This window comes from Capsicum annuum, chromosome 7 (assembly GCF_002878395.1).
Source record: "Capsicum annuum cultivar UCD-10X-F1 chromosome 7, UCD10Xv1.1, whole genome shotgun sequence".
NCBI classification, from domain to species: Eukaryota; Viridiplantae; Streptophyta; class Magnoliopsida; order Solanales; family Solanaceae; genus Capsicum; species Capsicum annuum.
Window position 1 is genome coordinate 102,637,797 of NC_061117.1, and position 22,285 is coordinate 102,660,081.

Consider the following 22,285-nt stretch of genomic DNA (forward strand, 5'->3'; position numbering starts at 1 on the left):
CTTATTGTGGAATCGCCTAATAAAGTCATTTGTCAAATTATTCCAAGAAACCCACTTGTTAGTATCCTTTTGGCGTACCACATCAATGATGGACTCTTAAGTGAACTAACAAAGAGTTTCGTCTTCAGGCTATCACTTTGTCCTATTACTGATAGTTTGTCAAGGTACTCTTTTAAATGGGAATGGGGGTTTCCCGACCCATCATATAATGGAAAGTTCAAACCCTCGATTCTCTCCTTGTCTTTTTTCCTTGATTTGGATAACTTATTCATTATGGGTTGTTGAGATGATCCTACCTCATGGTTAGGAACCTGTCCTTCCGTCTCCTTTTCCTTACTCATATTTGTCAACTCAATAAGTGCTTTTAGCAATGCAATTAAAAATTGTCTTTGGGACATATGTATATCATAATCAGTCATGGGTGAAGTCGTCAATATAGGAGACTCTGTGGTGTAGATGGGAGTGCTAACGTCTGTTTTAGATAACGGCTCTGGAAAACCTGGTGGCATTTCAACTGAACCTCGGAGATCTGCCATTATCTCCCTAATTCTCTCTATTCTTGTTCCTAACCTTCTAATGCTCGAAGTAGCTCTATTTTGATGCAACCCTAAATTCTCGTGCTCAGCTTCGCTGTTGACAAAATTAATAAGCATCGCTAGACGGGCCTTTTCTGATGTTCAACTTTAGTTAACCTTAGAAGAACAAATTTATAATTAGGAATAAAGAGCACGCGTGGGAGTCTAGAATAAATATCCTACTCATTTGAAACTAATGAGTTACGCTCATTTGGAGTGAATAAACATTATGAGATTTCTATGTAACTTAGAGGTTGTGAAAGCTAAAGTGCGACATGAGTATGATACTATTAAAAGGATCACGTGGGACATAGTATGTAAGCGTTGAAAGCATTAAGAAGAAAATATCCTAAAATGATAAGTTGTACTAGAAGATTGTGAATGAGACTAGAATCTCTTTATCATAGCAAGAGTTGAGCCTTGGGATGAGTAATATACTAATGGATGAGTCAGGAGGATAAATTGAAGGGAAGTTTTGAATAGGACCTAAGAGTGTATTGTAGGGCCCTAACATAACAAAAATTTTAAGAACTCTAAGGTAAGGAACACTAAGAGTAAGGAGCGTCTAGGACAAGAAAGACAACAAGATAGGCAAGATCTAAATGCATATATAGAAATACAACACATAGAAAATAGTATTATGCACCCTTTTGGGGTCATAAAACCCTTTGGACTTTGAATGAGACTAAGATTCAACGCATCAAGGGTGCCAAGGCATCCTTGTTTGAATGAGACACATATTTCTTAATAAAAGGAATATGTAGCCAAGACCTAAAGGTCAAGAGTGGGTTTATGACATAGTTCCCTCGAGTGGACAACTCGATTGTGGGAAAGTTTGTGACTGTCGACGCACTGCTGATCGACCGATTCACAAGGCATTTCCCAAAGGGTGTTTTAGGAAAGAACGTCCGTGCTACCACACAACCGTCTATAAAAAAACATAAAAAAGGTTCCAAGTAGAGGAAAGTATGAACGGAATGACAGTTATATAAAGTGATAACACATAACACGTAGCAAAATAAAATAGCATGCTTAGTGATAAAAGGTAAATAAACATGAAAACACATAGGAAACAAAAGGGAAAAGTGGAGGGGATAGGCATGGAAACATATGAATACACATAAAAGGGGAAGGGAGAAGAGACTAATATGTAAAAATAAATCATGATATAAACAATACAAGGAAAAAAGAGAAAGTAATTAAGAAAAATAAAATAAACAAAGTGAAAGAATTCCACATAAAATACAAACTCGTAATGGTTTGGACCTAATATCCCCAGTGGAGTCGCCATTCTGTCGTGCTCCATTTTTCTCGCGAAAAGCGGGATTCGATGTGATGAACTTTTTTTGGGATTGTTTGAAGAAAAGTGTGAAGAGTCGCCACTTAACAAATTAAGGTGCATTAGGGCACCAATCTAGGCTACTACGAACCTATTTTGTTATTTAGTCTTAGTACACTAGAAATTCGGGTAAGGGTTCAAATTACCTTAAAAGGAAGGTGGTAGGCACCTTTCAAGGTCCACAAAGGTGATTCCTGACCGAATTCATACTTTACATGGGGATTCTATGTGATAAACAAAGGTCACTTATTTCATTAACTTAAATGTTAACTTAGTGATAAAAATAACAAAGAAAACTTTCAACTAATGTACATATCATACAAAGAATAAAAAAAATACAAGAGATACGAAGCTGACCTTTTGCCTCTTGCAAATAAGAATTGAATAATACCATAATTTGTGTATTCTTCGTCTTCCTCAGATTACGGACTCTAACGAGTTCCTTTGCTTTCATTGTGAGGGCAAAAATTGGAAGGTGATAAACTATAAATTGAACTTAAGTCGAAGTAAATATAGACTATAAATGATGTAAAAATTGTTAGGAATATGTGTGTCACCTCAATTTTGGTGACTACTTAAGGTAAGTTATTAATGAAAGTAAATAAGCAATTCAATAACACATATGTAAAGTAAAAAAGATAAGTGATAATATGAGTGGGATCAGGTATGACAAGGCTGAAATGGGCCCAATGCAATGTTACTCCCTCCGTTTAATTTTTATGCCAAGTCTATTAAACGCTTGAAGACAAGACGAGAGAAATTCTTAAAGAAATTCATTTAAGAGAAACAAACAAAATATTTTAGTATTTAAAAGTCATGTAAAGCAAAAATATATGGGTATAATGTATAAATTATATCAAAGCATGTTGTTATAGTATAGTAGTAAGAGTTGTCAAGTCTTTGAGAATTTTAAAAGAGTGACGTAAAAAATTAGAAGAGACGGGAGTAACGAGTTTGCTTTATTTTTAATAAAGCTACGTATATGCTTCATACAAGAAGTCAACTATAACCTGTCTTTGTCATCATTTCCAAAAATATACTCGACCATCGTTGGGGTGACCACTCCATTTGAGCTCTTCTTCGTGCGTCGCCTCGTCGTTGAATTTCAAGTGATGTCATTTTTTGGGAATGTACTTGTATGTAAAAATATTCAAAGGGAGTGAGAGAATGTCTGTTCTTAAAGTTTATCTAATTACAAAAATAATTTAGACGATAAAATAATTAGAGGTTTTAATCAAAGTAAACACATAGAAATGAAAGAGTCATAAAAATAAGAGTTTTCAATTTTTCTTTTTACCAGGAAATGAATTTTAAACTAAACTCCATGCAAAGTTAGAGTCATCATAACATTACTCTATAAAATCTGAATGGATATGTTGATTAAAATTCAATGGATTGAACAAAAGAATGAGGCAGCAAATGGCATGAAACATGTTTCTATAATAAAACAAAGGTGGGTAAATAAAATATATATATAAAAAAAAGATGAACCTTGTTAGCCGAAATATCTGTACGTTGCATTAATGAAGATTTTCTCATTGTGGTCTTGTATCCCAATAATAATCTCTCAAAAATCCTTGCCTATTTCGTGACAATATTGAACTTGGGTTGGTTCTTTAATTAATGTCAGATCTTATAATTCTTGTATTTCTTTTTGAAAGAAATCCTGAGATCATTATTGTGTAAGAGGATGAGACAAAATTTTCTAATTGTATAAACTTGGGAGTAAATTGTGCCTTGAACTATGTTACTAAAATTTAAATTGAAATATAAATAACCAAAGAAACTAATTAAATTAAATAATTTGGAATGAGAAGAGTTGGGGCATATTTGAGGTTATTGGATATGGCAAATAATAATAATTGTTACAATTATTATAATAAAAATAACGATGCTATAATATTGATAGTAATAATAACAAATAGCAAAATCAATAATGGTAGTAGTAGTGTTTGTAAGTAATGAATATGCATATTTACGAAAATAATTAGTAAATATTAACAAAATTATGTAAAAATATTAGATTTTAAAAAAATATATAATATTAAATGATAAGACAAATTTTATACATCAAAACTAGGAATGCAATACATAAATATTCATTTGATATCAAAATATTAGTAAAGAAATAATAATATTCAAAATTAATACTTTTGATAAAATAATAGTCTAGGAGGCATATCAAGAGGTCGAAATTGGGTTTCACAGCTAACATAATAAACTACTACGACAAACAAAAATACCCATATATCTAGACACTTTTCTCGGCCAAACATAACAAAAACAACAAAGACACTTTTTTTATTTTTCTATTATTCAAGCCCAAGATTGGTATTGTAGGAACAAAATCAGCCTTAGCTCTGATACCAAATGATACCAAACGGTATCTAAGAAGGCTCAAATCTGTGCATAACGTATACAAAACAGTCCATAAGATACTAAACACTAACGACAACAAGAAAGCAAAACAAAATTAAGAGACAATGGATAAACAACTTGACATAAAGAGAACAAATAAGATAGGAATTAAAGAGTATATTAAACTCAAAAACCCCTAAAAACATGTAAACTAACACCAAGTTCTTACGTTGAACCCAGGAGGAACTCTGTTCACTTAAGAACTCACGTATCAAGCCGCAACGCAACACAAGTGATTCCACACTTGGAAGCCCTAGTTACGGGTGGGATGTGGCTTTTCCAAGGCTTACTCTAAGGTGATACACTCTCAAGAGAGAGACTTAGGTGTTTCAAGTATTTCATGTCTTACATCAATAAACAACCAAGTATCAAATGAATTCTAAAAATACTACTTATAGTTATTACAAAATAAAGGCAAAATAACTACATTACCCTTAATAAAAGGGGCGACCAAGGAGTGCAGTTTGGGCACAATGAAGTGACTAAATTTTCCTTAATGAAGATCTTCGAAAATCGTGATCCATTAAGTGTCCTAACCCGAGAGTCCTCAAATCTTTAAGGCACCAAGCAATCTTTCACACTCGGGTTTGTTTAATGGCATGCTTAAAACGACCCCTCCAAGTATGATTCCGTGCCCTCCATGCGACCAAAGCTTGATTCTTCACGTAGTGAGTTTGAATGATGACATCGAAAGCTAATACGACCATTTGACTTGTATCATATCTCCTTTCTGGAATATCCCTCAGAAAAGGTTTTTTAAGGTGTTACAATATCTCCTCCCCAACACATTCCTTGGGTAAGATTTTAAAAAGGTGTTGCCAGTGTTTCTCAGATGTTGCCATGGTGGTACCAATGTTTTATGAATGAGTATGATATGAGGATGTAATGCTTACAACCAATCACAATGAGTATTTTCAAAACCAACTACAATGATATATTTCTACAACCATGTGACCCAATATCCACTCATTATTTCAATTTCATCCACGAATTTCCACATGTCTCATATGCCAAATAAAGGATGAATATAATCATAATACACCAATGATACCATATTAAGAATCTTAACAACATAATACAATTATTCACATGTATTCAAGGCTATTTATGTCACATAGGACCCCACACAGTCACACATATCACATAATAACTCAATTTCGACAATTACACCACATATATCATATATGCCCCCACATGGGCACAACACCTAAATAGTCATTTTTCATGATTAGTTCCCACCATTAACATGGATTTTGTATCATCATTTACTACCCATCCCAGTCTGAAAGAGTTAAGTCATAACCTACCTCAAAAGCCAAAACCGATCCTCTACACTTCAAATTCATGACCTTACTTTCCATGAATAATTTTGAACTCCACTAAAAACATCAAATATAAAATCTACATGTCATAATAAAATCAACGAAACCCAAATTGACTACTTCTGGTTCGGGGTCAAAACAGACCCCCAAAATGGGTTTTCAAAAAAGAAGGAAAAAATCAAAACTTTACTTTAAAAATATGTTCCCTATATTTTTAGGAACCTATAACTAAAAATCCAAGTTAAATCGAGTAAAAATGAGGTTCAAATTGAAGAAAAACCACTTTTGAACTTTACGAGGTAAAATCTTTGAAATTCGAGTTAAAATCAAGAACCAGAGTTGTTTTGAAGGTTAAATTGATGAAAAACTAGTAATTATCAGATAAAAACATTATTCAAGTGAAAAGGAGTGAAATTTGGGTTTAAAATCATCCCTTAAGATTTTTGAGATTTTGAGAAATTAATCAAGAAATTACTAAGAAAAGGGTGAATTCTTAGTTTAAATCCGTACTAAAATCAAGAAATAGGTGTTAATCTAGTTTACCAAGCTCCCACAAACTTTACTTTTAAGCTCTCACACTATTCTAGGATTTACCATGAAAAATGAGCAAAATAGGCTAAAAAGAATGAAAAAGCTGTATTTATTGCAGATTTTCTGCAACATTTATTGCAATTTTTTTCCCCCTCAAGTCGAAATGGACTTTGACAGGGTGTACGGGATTCATTCAGAGTCCGATATACACGAACGAATAATTCAACCATACTAAATTCGATGTTCCGTATGAGTTGGCGCTGTCATATTTTTGAAAAATAATATTTTCACAAAGTTGACCCCTGAAATTCGAAATCATAATTTTTCAAATCGAGAGTCGAAATGAGATTTAAAAGCTGTAATATCATACCAAACATGCTAACACCCTAAAGTCAACATTTTGAATCTACTGGCAAAGTCAAATTTTCCATCCGAGGCTATTTCGACCAAATATGGGTCTCACACCCATATTTTTAATTTTTTAACTTTCCAACCAATAGGTTGATATGAGCTCGGGTGCATCAAAACCCGAACCAAAGATCTACCTAGCCTAAAATCGATATTACGGAGTTGTTGGCGCAGTCCATTCGTCCATACGTTGCATGGATCAAAAGATATCCACATAAGTCTAAAATAAGGCTCTCGAAGCCATCAAAAACCACAATATCGCATAAATGATACCAACATGTATCGAAAATCATGCCAATCGCTCCCACAACCCAGAAATACCATAATGCAACTATAGGGAGGGGTAAAATAATTAAATCACATAAAATCACAAATTTCACATATTTCATCAAATTTTTAGGTCGTTACAGGTGATAAAAATATCACACCTACATTGTATTTGTATTCACCATCATTTCTTTTTTTTTTTTCTCTTTTTTTTGATTCTTTAATTTTTGGGTTTTTTATTTTATTTTTTATTTTTTCTTTTCATTTTTTCTTTTTTCTATCTCTAACTTCTATTTCTTTTTCTTTTTCTTCTTCTTCTTCTTCTTCTTCTTCCTTTTTGTGTTTTTTTTCTTTTTCGATTACTCTTACTTTTTTCATTTTTTTATTTTTCGTGAGTTTTCTTTTTCATTTTTTCCCCTATCTTTTTCTTTTTTTTTCTTATTTTTTATTTTCATTTTTTCTTATTTTTTTCTTTCTTTTCACCATTTTCTCTTCTATTTCTCTTTCTTTTTTTTTTCTTTTTGGTTTTCCTTTTTGTATTTTTTCTTTCTCTTTTCTTTTGTTCTGTTTCACATTTTTTGTATTTTTGAAAATTATTGTTACGTCGAGCACAAGTCATGGATGACAAATAAAAGTACCAGAATAACTTATATATTTGTATTCGCATATTATTTATGTTTTTGTATTTGTTGTTTCAATTGTATTTGTATTTGTATTTGTATTTTATAGTTCTTATTTGTATTAATTCACTCTTGTATTTGTAATCTATAGTTCGCATAATCATTTATATATTTTATACAATTCATACTTGTACTTTAAAAAACTGTTTTGTATTTGTATTTTATAGTTGATTGCGTATTGTATTTGTACAGTATGGTTTTATTTTATTTACATTTATATTTGTATTTGTGTTCTGTTTTCGTCGATGTACTTGTATTTTTAATGAACTATTTTGTAATCGTAAATTAACCGCGTATTATATTTTTATTTGTAATTTTATTTAGTTCATTTGTTTGTATTTGAGTTTGTAGTTGACATGAGAATTATTATTTTTCTCTCTATGAATACTTGTATTTATATTCATTGACATGAATTACATTTTATTGATACAAATAAAATAATATAAATAAAAATGATAAATTTTACAAATATCACATTTGTATCAAATGATATATGTTCGTACAACTTGAAAAATACGCATACAAATGATACTTGTTTATGTACAATTACAAATGATAAATTTGGCATACAAATACTAACGATACATTTGCATTCAATGACACGTCACATATTTGTATATTTTAGATTCAAGCAAATATAATTAATTCATATACTTTTTTGTACACAAATACAAATTATAAATTATGCATATTCACGACTAAACTATCAAATATAAATAATAAATTAAATAAAATATATAGTATGATACAAATAAATATACAATATAAAATACAACAACAACAACAACAACAAAAGAGAAAAAGATAATGAAGATACAAAAAAGGAAAAAAAAGGAGCAAAAATGACCAAAAAAGAAAAAACGAAACAAGAACAAAAAAAAAAATAGAAGATACCAAAAAATTGAAAAGAAAATTTTTAAAAAAGCGAAAAAAGGAAAAAAATAGATGGAAAAAATGAAAATGAAAAAAGAAACGAAAAAGAAAAAATGAAAAAGAAAGGACTAACTGTGTAACATTTCTTTATTACTAAAGAATAAAGCATGCGTCAAATTTTCATCCACCGCCACCAACTCTATTTCACCTAAAATCATCCTAAGCCTTAGTTTTACCACCGGCATGTCCGGTCTGATCATCGATCAGCCTAACGAGCTGACGGGGTTGACTAAAATTTCTCTCTAACCTCACCTACAAACTTTCCAAAACTATAATATCCAAACTCACCAAAATTACCTAGATTGCCTTCCGTAACCATTGTTTTGCCTAGCAATGAATAGAATCAAAATGATGATATGATTAAGAATAAGCAGAAGTTTCTGAATTTGATGAAGCCTATCAGTAAGGAGAAATAATGCTGATGGAGCAGTAAAGGTAAAGTATCGCATTCTAACAATTTTTAAAAATTAAAATGTGATACCGTATATCACTAACCAATATACAAATAAGAGTGAAAGAAGAAGATATAGTAGTAGTACAATGCCAAAAAATACATATATAATATGAATAGACAAAGGGAGAGAGAGGGATATATATATGTATATATATATATATATATATACATTTAAAGTGAAAATAAATTTCTTTTTAGAAAATAATAGCGATGCGCCTAAAAGTAAAGACAATGAATTAAGAGCAACAAACAAGTTTTAAATTAGGTGTAAGTGGCTCAAGAGTTTGATATTGAGTGTGGCTGACATTTATTAAATGATGGATTAAGAAAGTTTGACCCATATGTGAGAATTGTACTCAATTTTTTTATTTTACACTTTGACCCACTATAAAATCCTAATAAATAAAAACGGAGGATAAAATGCAGGATACGACTGCTGCTCTTGTTTTCTCTCTCTTCGCTTGGATTATTGTTGTTCATTATTGCTACTATTTTTTTTTCTTCTTCTTCATTATCATTTCTTTTTGTTCATTATCATCATCTTCTTCTTTATTTGTCGTACCATTATTGTTATTGTTGTCGCTACTGCTGGTACTGGACTGAAATGTTAGGTCAAGTTTTACTCGTATATTACTAAGCATTACTTCATAGATGAATTTGGTAAGTAAACTTATAATTTTTAGTTCAATTTCTCATCCGCATATATCCGTTACTGCTATTTTTCAATAATACTGCTTTTCTAATAATTTTTATATTCATTTACAACAATTGTTGGATAGAGTTCCAATAGGTAAGTTATCTATTGCAACAGATAACCTACCTATTGGACTAAGCTATCGGTTATGTAAAATGAATCCAATAGATGAGTGATATATTGCAATAGATGACTAATCTGTTGGATTCATGTTACAACACTGCATAGAACCTGAAGTTGAATCCAACATATGAGCCATCTGTTACAACAGGTGCATCATTCGTTGCAACAGATGACTCACACATTACAATAAATGACTTAATTATTGGATTCATGTTACAACACTGGATAGAACCTGAAGATGAATTTCAACAAATGAGTTATCTGTTGCAACAAATAGCTCATCTATTGGATTCATATTATAACACTAGGACAGAACCTAAAGTCGAATCCAACAGATGAGTCATACGTTGCAATAGATGACTCATCTGGTAGAATTCATGCTACAGTATTGGGATAGAAATTAAACCTGAAATCAACAGATGAGACATCTGTTGCAACAGATGACTCATCTATTGGGATATTAATAATGATAGTGCATATAATTTTTTTGTTATATATTCTATACTATCATTACTAACTTTACTCTAATATCAATATTAACTTTTTTAACAAATTTATTTAGGTACCATTAATGAAGAAATCAATAATAATAGGGGTTAATTGTCATGGTGAATGGATCGAGAAGAACAATCAATATATTTGACGTTGGAAGGATGGTGAAATATTAAAGACGATAAAAATGTCAGTCTAAAGAGATATTTTGTATGATGATTTTGTGAACTTAATCATTTACTATTGTGGATTAAATTTGCCAACTGAAAGATCTTGTCATTAGTTGCATACATAGCTCTTTTAAATATCAGAGGGTCCTAACTTTTAAGATAGGTGATCAAGTTTGGTTGTGTGCTTATCTGAGTGATATAGGTAGGCCCATTTTAAGGGTGTACGTGGTTGAAAAAATAATAGAGAATCAGAATATAGAACAAGACCAACAAGTAAAAGAAGATATGTTTAATGATAAATTGGATGATGTGAACATGAGTATTGCAGATGATGATGAGAGTGGAGATGAAGTGAATATGAAGGAGGATCGAACACCTACGCCCGTTGCTGTGAGCAACATAATAGACAGTTCTCAATCAACATAGACGTGCAATCTTCAAATGATGAAACAAGTTTTATAAGGGAATGACATTCAAGAACAAGGAAGAACTAGTCACTTCATTGCATATTGCTTGCTTGAAAAAAAATTTTAGACTCAATAAGATGAATTCGCGTAGTGTGTATTATTTTAGATGTGCACATTCAGAGTGTAAGTGGTGGTTGTGGGATGTGAAATTCATAAGTTGTGATGGATTCTACATTAGAACTTAAGAAAAGTATCACATGTGGTTCGGAGCATATTATGACCCATAATCTGTACACCATGACAAAGCTCATCAATAAATACTTCAAAAATAGCTTCCTTAATGGCAAAGGCTCGTCTATAAGAGATATAGCCAATCAACTTTGTATAAAATTAGGTTATAAGGTGAGTTATTGAAATATTTATAAGGGCATGGAGATTGCAAAGTCTTTGATTAGGGAAACACATGAGCACATGTATGTAATGCTTGATATATACCGTTATATGCTTGAATCCACAAATCCAGGAAGTAAGACGATATTGCAGGTTGATAAAAATGGAAGGTTCAAGTACTTTTGTAGGCTATGTGGCTTGGATTCTTTGTTATCAACAAATGATAAAAGTCATAGCTGCTGATAGAATATTCTTGAAGAGCAAGTATGAAGGAGTTTTGTTATCGGCAGTGGCACAAGATGCAGAGAATTATATCTTTTCGGTGGCTTTTTGTGTAGTGGACAAGGAATGTGATGCGTCATATCAATATTTTTTTTTGAACTAATATAAAGTTGTACAGATGATACAGATGAGTTGTGTATAATTTCTAATAGGCATACAAGTATCAAAAAGACGATTTCAATTGTATACCCTTCAGCTCACTATGGTTGTTGTATGAGGCACCTTAGGGAAAATATTTGAAACAACTATCAAAAGTCAAAGGTGATTTCTCATTTTTATAAAGCAACTAAAACGTATGATAGATTTAAGTTCTTTGACCATTTCAATCAAATAAGGAATATGGTACCCAAGGCAGCGAAATATCTCGAACGTGTTGGATTCGACAGATACACTACTGGAAATTATCCCTATGGTGATTGTTGTAAAACCATTGCAATAGACCAAAAAACCATTGCCATAGCTCTACCACAATGGTTCAAAAATCACCGTATATGTGGACTTTGCGATAGGTCTATGACAACGGTTTATGCGATGGTTGGCTGAAATCGTCGCCATAGGTGAAGCTATGACAATGGTTATTTTTTGACTTATTGGGATGCCTCTTTTCATCTATTACAACGGTTACTAACTGTTGTAATAGATTCTATTGAAATGACATTAAACTATTGTAACAACGTCTATTTCAATAGTTTTGTTATTCTGTTGTAGTGATTTGAGTACCTATTACAGCTATTTCATTAAATTATTGCAATGGTTTTATTGGTCTTTTGTGATGATTTTTGACTACCTATTGCAATGATTGTTGCCACATGTTATTAAATTTAAACGATTTATATAAAATAGTCACTTGTATTAATTTAAATTTTTATTTTCATACATAATAAATTATAACACAATATGTACACATCACAAAATAAGAAAGTATAGATAAATACTATTTGGATACAAAACAACGTTTGGGGTCCAAACACTCCTCATAAATAATAAAGAGCGCTACTCATAAGCGCAATGAAGTAAACTTTCTACCTACTATTTTAACATATTTTGAACAGAAGATGTGGTCAATCTAAAACAAATGATGCTTCAGAATGTATTTGTGCTAACAAAGGTGTGAAAAATGATGGCTAGCTATTGTCATGTAGGGATGTGATGCATCTTTGATTTTGGATAATAGCAGAGGTATAGTATTAGAAAATGGATCAAACACCAACATGAATATAGCTCGTGGATTTAATGTCATTGATGACATTAAATCTGCACTAGAGAAGGAATGCTCTCAAACTGTCTCTTGTGCTGATATCTTGGTGCTTGCTGCAAGGGACTCCACTATTTTGGTAAGTACTGAAATATATATAGTTTTATCATACTACCTCTTTATAAATAAACAAAACACGATCTTACCTTTTTCGTTCATACAGAAAGATTATCGAGAAGGTTCCATTAGGAAGAAGGGACTCCATAAGTGCCAGTTTATGTGGCTCCAACAACAATATTCCTGCTCTAAACAACACATTTGATGCCATTCTCTCAAGGTTCAAGAGACAAGGACTTGATCTTGTTGACCTTGTAGTTTTGTCTGGTAAATGTTACTCTTTTTTTCTTGCATAATTTTAGCTAGACTAGTTATCTCAGGTGAAATCGTAGTTAACACTTATAAATTGTAATGCAGGCAATCACACAATTGGAAATTCAAGGTGTACCAGCTTCAGACAAAATCTCTACAACCAGTTAGGAAACAATTAACCAGACTCAACTCTGGATGACTTTTATGCTGCCCCATTGCGCAATAGATGCCTAAAATCCGATGGTGACCAGAACCTTTTCTCCTTGGAATTTGTTTCCCCAACAAAATTTGATAGCTACTTTAAGAACTTGTTGGCTTCAAAGGTCCTGTTGAACTCTGACCATGTTCTTGCTAATAAGAGTCAAGCATTATTAGCCTTGGTGAAATAACATGCATAGAATAATGCCTTTTTCTTCGAGCTTCTTCTCAAAGGCGAGAAGTCCTTGGATCGAGTCTCACCAACAACCTTATCAAAAAGAATTGCCAAGTACTAGGCCCATGAAAAAAGAATTAGGCCCATACGTGAAAGGGGTTGAGAATATAATTAAGTAAATAAAGTGTGTTGTGTATAATAGCTTAAGCTTTTAGATGAGGTGATGATAGATAGAAGAGAAAAATCTAACCTGCTAGTTAAGAAAATGTGTTGAGATAGAATTTAGTGAGTAAGAACTTAGCATATAATCCCTCTGCACAGCCTGCGAAACAAGAAAATAACTGATTTAGTGATATTTGTTGTTTTCTAAGCAAATTTCTTTGTACAACAATTAAAACAGGTTAGAGCTACTACCAATAATGAACAAAACCTGGAATATATCAAATTGGACTCTCTCTGTAATTGTTATTTCTTTACTTTCCCTTGTTCCATGATATCTGCAACACAAAACACATATATCAGTCCACAAATTCTCAAGCTTTTTTTGGATAAATTCAGATTCACTAAGCGCAAAACTTAGTTACATGTATTTGTCACATGGAGGGATATTTTCTCTTTTAGATTATGAAGGGACAGAATCATACCTTTCGTCCCTCACTGTCTTTTTTTCATCCCTTTAAAAAAAGGTGCATGTACAGAATCACACCTTTCGTCCCTCGCTGCCTTTTTTCATCCCTTTAAAAAAGGTGCATCTACAGAATCACACCTTTCGTCCCTCGATGCCTGATGAATAGCAGAAGACTTGCAGTTTAAGTAACCAGGCCAAAACTTCTAGCTGTTACTAAACCCTGCACCAGTTTTGAGGACACATATAGGTCAAAGTTCATTATACACTAGACATTTACAAAGAAACCCATTATGTGCAATAGCTACTCGGCAGCTAAAGCTATAATTAGGAATGCTTTACCTATAAGATTGTGCTCTCCATAAAGTGGATGACCTTCCTTTTGTAATACTGCCATAGTAGCGATAATTACCTGAAAGGCAACAAACACAATGCAGTCACTTTCCAAGGCAACCAAACAAACTCATGTCTAAATTTAAAAACCAATATCTCTCACATCAAAACATCAATTCATAAAATCATAAACTACCTAAATTTAGCTGGAAGTGAAGTACCAAATACTTAAATTTTTAATTCCGACACTACAAGGTCACATAAAAACATAAAACAGATCATTTTTCAAACAACACACATAGACCACACATGTAGAAATATTATCAACATAGATTCTAGAAAATTGACCTGTTAGCAGTTGATCCCTTAAAGTTAGCAAGCATTTCAATCATTGCATCACTAGTCAGCTGACCAGAGAACAACAACAACAAACCCAGTGTATTCCCACTTCGTGGGGTCTGGGGGGGGTAAGATGTACGCAGTCCATACCTCTACCTCTGATGAAGTAGAAAGGCTGTTTCCGAAAGACCCCCGGCTCAAGTCACGAGATATCACACAAACACATAGTACAGCACAGAAGCAGATGACATAACATAGATACGGCACCCATAAGGAATATAAAACAGAGTAAAGCAGGAATGCAGGGATATACAGCAGAGGAAAGCACACATATTCGTAATAAACATGGAACGCGGAACACGGAACATTGAATACGGAATCATAACAGGAATACACCCCCACCAATTTATTCCCTACACTAGCGACCCGAACTGGCCCTAATCCTCTGCCGTAATTCGCATCTTCCATACCTTCCTATCTAGGGTCATGTCCTCGGTGAGCTGTAACTGTTCCATGTCCCGCCTAATCACCTCACCCCAGTACTTCTTCGGTCTACCCCTACCCCGTCTAAAACCATCCAACGCTAGCCTCTCACACCTACGGACCGGGGCATCCGTGCCCCTCCTCTTCACGTGTCCGAACCATCTCAATCGTGCTTCCCGCATCTTACACTCCACTGAAGTCACACCAACCTTCTCCCGGATAGTCTCATTTGAACAATCTTGATGGAAATACAATCTTGCTTCTGCTTCATGTCCTACATCTGCATTTGAACAAAAAGAACAACAACCATTTGGAGTTTCCTCACAGGGTACTTGGCAAAAGATTCAGTAAATAGCTTAACAATCATGAAGCGAAAAATTGACTGTTCCTAGAAAGTTCCAAATACACCCAAGAAAGAAATTTAATGAATCATCACAATAACCCAAAATAGTGGAAATAGAATTCATTTAATCTCTTCTTAACAACAAGATAAACAACTAAAATATGAAAAAACATCTTGCTTCTCTTCTGCAAATATTTATGACAAGAGCATGCCTCCCACCGGGATACCTTTCCATTGTCACACGTAGAACTATGTTAAATAAATAGTTAGCCAAGTAGGCATTCCCCTATCGATGGACAGAGCTATAGATCTCAAGACCAAACCTAGCATGGCTAAGGTAAGAGTTAAGGCTTATCTAACCAAACCCAACCTTAATGCAATTTGGGTGGGACTGGACTCTGTTCCAGTTTCCACTTTACTAAATAGGATGTGGAACTGGACTCTGAATTTGTCACAAAGATACTTCGTAACATACCATTGTTATCCCATAAGTTGGATAGCTAAGATACCTCATGTTTTATTATAGCTATGCAACATATAAAAGACATATCAACCAATTCTTCACTTTAAATTTGACAACTTTTCAAAATATAAGAATGTGAAAAATGATACTTCTAAAATTATTCACAAATCAAATTCCCTTTGTGTGTTATAAAAGGTTTCCAACAAAAAAATTATACTATATTTCTTTTTCATATTTTTTATATATAGGCCACTTGGCTATCTAAAATCATCAATTTATGTATTGGTTATTTTTCAAAAATTAGTCTGAAATATAGCAAACTTGTACAATTTTGCCCCTTTTCCCTCACTCAATGTTTGGTGCCTACATCTAGGCACACTAATCCATGTTTGCACCACACAAAACCCATTAAAGGAAAAACACTTTTTAGTTCCTACTAAGGACTTTTTTCATACCAAGGATGACTCGAACCTAAAATATTATTAAGATGGAAGGATCATATTTATCTCGCCACAATCTTTATACAACGCCCCAAATCTGGTACCTGAAATACTACACGGTGCTCATGACCCCAAAGGACCACAAGCTAACCCATAACTGATATCTGTACCTGTATACAACATAATATACTGTATAATGTAGAAATATGAACTAAAAGGCCATAAGGTTCAAAACTATAACATAACTGATAAAAATATAACATCTAGATGGGGTATGAAATAACCAAAACAGCTAAAATAACTGTCTGAACATGATAGTCTAAAAAGCCTCTAACTGACTGAACTGTCTGGATAAGGAGTTGATGGGACATGGCCCCAACTAAATCTAACTAATAAATTAATTAATGAGATAATAAAGTAATGATCATGTCCCCGAAAGATGAGGACTCACTGCTAACTCTAATTGCTAAAACTGGAATCTACTGATACTCTGGAGCTCGTTTCTCTGAACCTATCGCATAAGACACCATAGCGCAAATGCGTTAGTACTTTGAATGTACTGGTATGCATGTGAGGTAGGCTGAATGCATGGGGTTCATATGCATGAACAATACTGACTAACTGACAATATGAACATGAGAATACATGCATGCATACATAGTAACTATATCTAAAATCGTGATAACATGAGTTTACTGATAACTAACATGACTAATGACTGAGTTCTGATAACTGATAACATGAGTAACTGTATCCGACAGTCCTGAATCTAATGGAACTAGCTGAGTTCCATACTATATCTGAGTTGACTGTCTCTGATAGTCTAGATTTTGTTACATAAAACTATGGGAAATAGTCATCTAACCGACATGCCCCAAATTACACATTATAGATAAATTGGGGTCCAATCTGTGCCCTAATTGGAAGGGTGTCAATACCGTGCCACTGGTAAGGACAACATATGAGTGCCCCTCGATTTAGTAGGTTACTCTAATGAGAACGATGGGAACCCTCAACTAGTATGTTAAGCCACCTCATCTACCCTTATCTAGCAGGTATGATGTCTCAACCTATGCTGACTACGTAATTCTAGAACACAAGGATTGCTTCTAAGAATCACACCCTCTACTGGCACGTGAGTTCCCATCCTTAGGTTCACTCGGTGCTAACTTCTACTCCCATCTGAATAGATACTAAACATGATTTACTGATCTGAACATGGACTGAGTTCACTGAATTCCATTAACTGATGAAATACTACTGATATCTAACAACTGACTGAGTTCGTGAGATTATTAAGGTTACTGAATTACTGAGCTTTCCTGAGTCACATGACCGACTGAGTTCTATGGATCATGGCTTGACTGAGGATATCGTGAAAACATGACACTGGCTCTAGGCATATAACTAAATTGTTGGGTACAAGTACCCCCAGGACTCGATGGAAAAAAACTGACAAAGCATGACTTTCTTGAATACATGACCAATATCGCAATCCATAATTCATTTATTGAGGCAATTCATCAAACATGTGATATGCATAAGCTTGTAGATAAATGGGGATTTCATAAGATCATACTAGTTGGGCATTTTTTTCCTTCACATAGGCATTTAATCAAATACAAGGTAGGCATAGTATATGTAGAAAACATTATATAACTAATAAACATCATGATTCAACTCTAATTTCATCATCCAAGGGTTTAATCATAGGTACACATGAATATACCTTTATACTAATTAATTCCACATAAAATTGTTCACCCAACATGGATTAGAATTCAATTGGTCATTATCAACATGAACATAAGCAACGTAACATGAAATTCACAAAAAAATCCATACAATTGAACTTTGAAAAGAGATTCTTCGGATCCATGGATGAAAGGAGTCCATGAATGAACACTATGCATACCTGGGTTGAGTTTCTTGAAGTTCTTGAACTTGAAGAATTTGAATTTCTTAGTTCTTGAAGAAGATTTGGATTTTGTTCTTGGGGATTAATCTTAGAGAGAAAACCCTAATTTTATTGTTGTAGATGGATAATGAATCTCTGAGCTTTGGTCGTATATAACTAGGTATATAAATGGGTGGTAAAATACCAAAAATCCCCTTTAAAACGGCTTTAAAATAACTAAACGGAATATGCGACAGTGGGTGCGACGATCCGTTGCTGGGTCGACGGTCCGTCGAACTGACCGTCGCGCTGAGACTAGAACTGGAACTTACTACCTTGGTGCGATGGTGGAGTGCGATAGTCCGTCTCTGGGTCGATGGTCCATCGGTCCTGAACATCACTTCTAGGCAGAATAGGGCCTCACTATTTCCCTTACGACGGCCTGAGCGGTGGTCCATCGCTAGTCTGATGGTCCGTCGGCCTGGGCCATCGATCCAGGGCAGAAGGTAGTCACACTACCTCACTGAGACGGTCGTGGGCAACTATCCATCGCTTGTCCGATGGTCCATCGGCCTCACCATCGCACCTGGACGGTTTTACTGCCTTCTGTATTTCAGCCATAACTTTCTCTTTTGATGTCAAATTTTGATGAAATTGGTATCAATGGAAAGCTTATTCAATTTCCCATATGATAAAAAGTGAAAGTCTTAAAAATAACACATGTACAAAAGTGGATTCAAATTTCAATGAAAGCTTCTAACATTCTTGAGACAATTTCAAGCTAGGAAAAAGTATGGGGTATTACACTTTAACTGTCCATCATAGCAATAGACTTGCAATACCATCCCACACTAATCATTTTAAAAACAAACTTCCTTTTGCAATTCAAGTTTTTAAGCTGGGATACTTGGTTTAAATAGACCATCTGGAGACAATAGATAGAGATTTAAACCAAATGGTGATAACTTTAAATCAGTTGGACAATTTAGTGAACACATACTAGAAGAATGAAACTATCATTGCTACAATGTACTGTTTTTATTGCATTTGGGTCAACAACATTATAGCAAAACAAATTTGTTAAGTTTTTTTTAGTGCAAATTTTTATTCTTTCTCATTCACCCTATCTTTTAATGATTATATTTTGGTGTTATTTCAATTAGCATTTTATGTGAACTATAATATAACCTCCGAGGAAGCATTTTGATCTTTACTATTGAAAAGTGTTCTACAATGTAACATATGAGGAAATATTTAATCATAGATACAGTCTTACAAAATCAAAGCACACCTTTTCCACATCTACACTATAATTAGGGGATCCTTCAACAGATGCCTTAACAGGGTTGTCAAGAGTTCCCTGCATGCAACAAAAGATGATCGAGAGATGATTAAGCTCATATTTGGAGGAGTATTTTGTAACGAAGTGCTTTCGTATATGTTCATCCAGGAAATTGAAGAAGTTTCCACATTCAAATTTGGACGTGTGACATCCATAGATGTCTTCCCTGTGGAATACACAAAGCTTTGATCTTCTCATGTATCATGAACACTAAGATGGATGGGTAAGTTGAAATTTTTAGGAGTTCCTTTATGGTGAAGGAAAAATAACATGTATATAGCCAAATAGCAGAATACTATATAAAACATAGATAATTAAGTTATTCAGGTTACTAACATTTTCTCATTCCTGCTGATGAAACATACCAGTTCATTTAGTCCGACAGAAATTTTCCTCAGTTCCTTGCTTAGATCTTTTAATGTTCCCTATACATCCAACGAGACGAGCCACCACTGCCCAACAGCCACGCTACAAGACACTATCACATCCAGAATCGAACTTTTTTTCCACTCCTATTAGTTATGTGAAACAAAACACAAAAATAATTGGGAAAGATAAACTTCTATATTTTTTTGCTCCAGCCTCAAGGAAAGGATTGACGAGAGTAGAAAATTATTTTTGATAAGAAACTCAAATTAGAGCAGGTAAATTTTCTTGGAATATGAAATAGCACAGAGTACAAACTGAGCATAAAACTGATGCTTCTCCACATTGCTTGTTAAGATCTATTTTACACAACTCTAGGTAAAATTCTCTTGCATAGCACAAGAACTGGTGAAATTGGCAAGTCAACACTTCATAATTGGAAATGTCATTCAAGTATAAGCACAACAACAATGAACAAAAAATTCAAGATCTACTAGATAGCGAGAGAAAGTAATAAACTAGACATACCAGACCCAATGCTTCAGCCACACTTCTCCTGGTCTCATAACCATACACACGTAGAAGACTGTTCATTTGGAACTTCCGTTGGTCTAGTTTTAAGTATTTCTTAAGTACACGAGCCACCATATCCATCTCAGACTATAAACATAGCCAATAAAATAATAAATAGCATGAAATAGTCTGAAACTGCGGTGCAAAGTCCAATAGCACCTTAAAATAGTGATAACTAGAAAAAGTACTACAAATGGTAAATAGTCCATAATCTAGGATGATCGCTAGCTATTTTTTTCAGATAGTAAATTATACTCAATCAGAAATTGGGATCAACAATAAGTTATAAATATTATTTTTCCTGGATTCTCTTATTTTTAAAATATATCAATGGCTCAATGCTAAGACACTTCTAAAAGAATTAAAATAGAACACACTATGAGATACACAAACAGAGCATAAATCAGACGAACATAATAGAAGTATGCAAAATGAAGAGATATGAACAGAGAAATCTTCAGGAGGAAATATCTTGTGAATGATATAAATTTTGAATAGTTCCACCACTGCTTCAGAATGCTTTCCTTGTATTTCCAAGGTTTGAAAATTAAAATATTATAGTAGCATTAGTACAAGCAAAATATAAGGAGCTAAAATTAAAGTCGGAGCAGCAACGATCGGAGCAATATTGATCGGAGCACAATGAAGTCAGATCACTGTGCGCCAAAGTCAACTCTGGCTCCCTACTCCCCCCACCCCTACCCCTGCTACAATCTTCCTCCATACCTCATCCATAGTCTAACTGGGCTCCATAACCCCCACCACCATCACCACCACGGGCGGCCATGGCAACAGGATTAACAACGACAACAACGGTGACGGTAAAGGTAGCGGTGGGGTTAGAAGCAAATGGGTCAGAATCAGAATAAATATTTTTGAGAATTTCATCTATGTTCATAAAACTGAAGTCTCTAGAAGGATGAGAGTGAGGTTGATAATGTAGAGAAGAAGAAGAACGATTGAATTAGGTGGTTGATTTAAGAGTGAATTAGTCGAAGCATAATGAAATATGGTCGGAGTATAGTGAAATTAGGTTGTCGAAGCTTAATGAAAAATCAATGAAATTGTGGACACAATGTTTATATTTCCTTAATTTTTGGGAATATTGAGGAGGAAAATGAAAAAGCATTGCAATAGTATTTTTTCCCCAATAAAGTGTTGCCATAGATAACTCTATGGCAACGGTTCGTGCAACCGTTACTATAAGACACTTTATTGCAATGGTTCTTCAATAATAACAATGGTTATACTACAAAATAGTTTTATTAGAACAAATTTTTTTTGCAACGGTTGTAACCGTTGCAATAGAGGGTCTACTGTAATGCTTTTGGAACCGTTACCAAAAAATCCATTGCAATAGGGGTAATTTCTAGTAGTGATAGGGCCAGATATTTCGTCTGGGAAATAAGAATATTGTTATAAATTTAATGTCTTATTTGAGTTTATTGTATTGTAATAATATGTCTTACTAAGTGATTTTCTTATATAGGTATAATATTATAACGTCAAATATAGTTGAATTAGTGAGTGTAATGTTTGACGTTGAAAGAGAATTTTCCATCGTCACTTCATTTGATGAAATAAATATGAGGTTTGTAAAATTATTTCATGAGAGGCGTCACGACCTAAATCAGGGTTTTCCATGACGAGTATCTCCAA

General features: G+C 33.7%; 1 protein-coding gene across 10 annotated transcripts; it reads right to left on the reverse strand.

Annotated features, from left to right (window-relative positions):
* Nucleotides 1–12,391: 12,391 nt before the first annotated feature.
* LOC107878048 lies at nt 12,392–21,811 on the reverse strand. 10 transcript variants are annotated; one of them, XR_007042856.1, is made up of 9 exons: nt 21,353–21,804; nt 20,582–20,713; nt 20,053–20,199; nt 19,637–19,705; nt 14,390–14,459; nt 14,067–14,270; nt 13,853–13,919; nt 13,673–13,744; nt 12,888–13,539 (listed from the first exon to the last, which is right to left on the reverse strand). XR_007042856.1 is itself a non-coding variant. In XM_047393637.1 (8 exons), exons 1-5 carry the CDS (start codon nt 21,359–21,361, stop codon nt 14,183–14,185), a joined length of 303 nt encoding a protein of 100 aa, XP_047249593.1. In that variant the 5' UTR covers nt 21,362–21,811; the 3' UTR covers nt 12,888–13,539; nt 13,673–13,744; nt 13,853–13,919; nt 14,067–14,182. The 10 variants fall into 10 exon arrangements, 1 of the variants encoding a protein (XP_047249593.1); XR_007042855.1 differs by adding an exon at nt 12,392–12,796 and having other exon boundaries at nt 12,887–13,539; nt 20,053–21,807; XR_007042854.1 differs by having other exon boundaries at nt 20,582–21,807.
* Between the last annotated feature and the right edge of the window lie 474 nt (nt 21,812–22,285).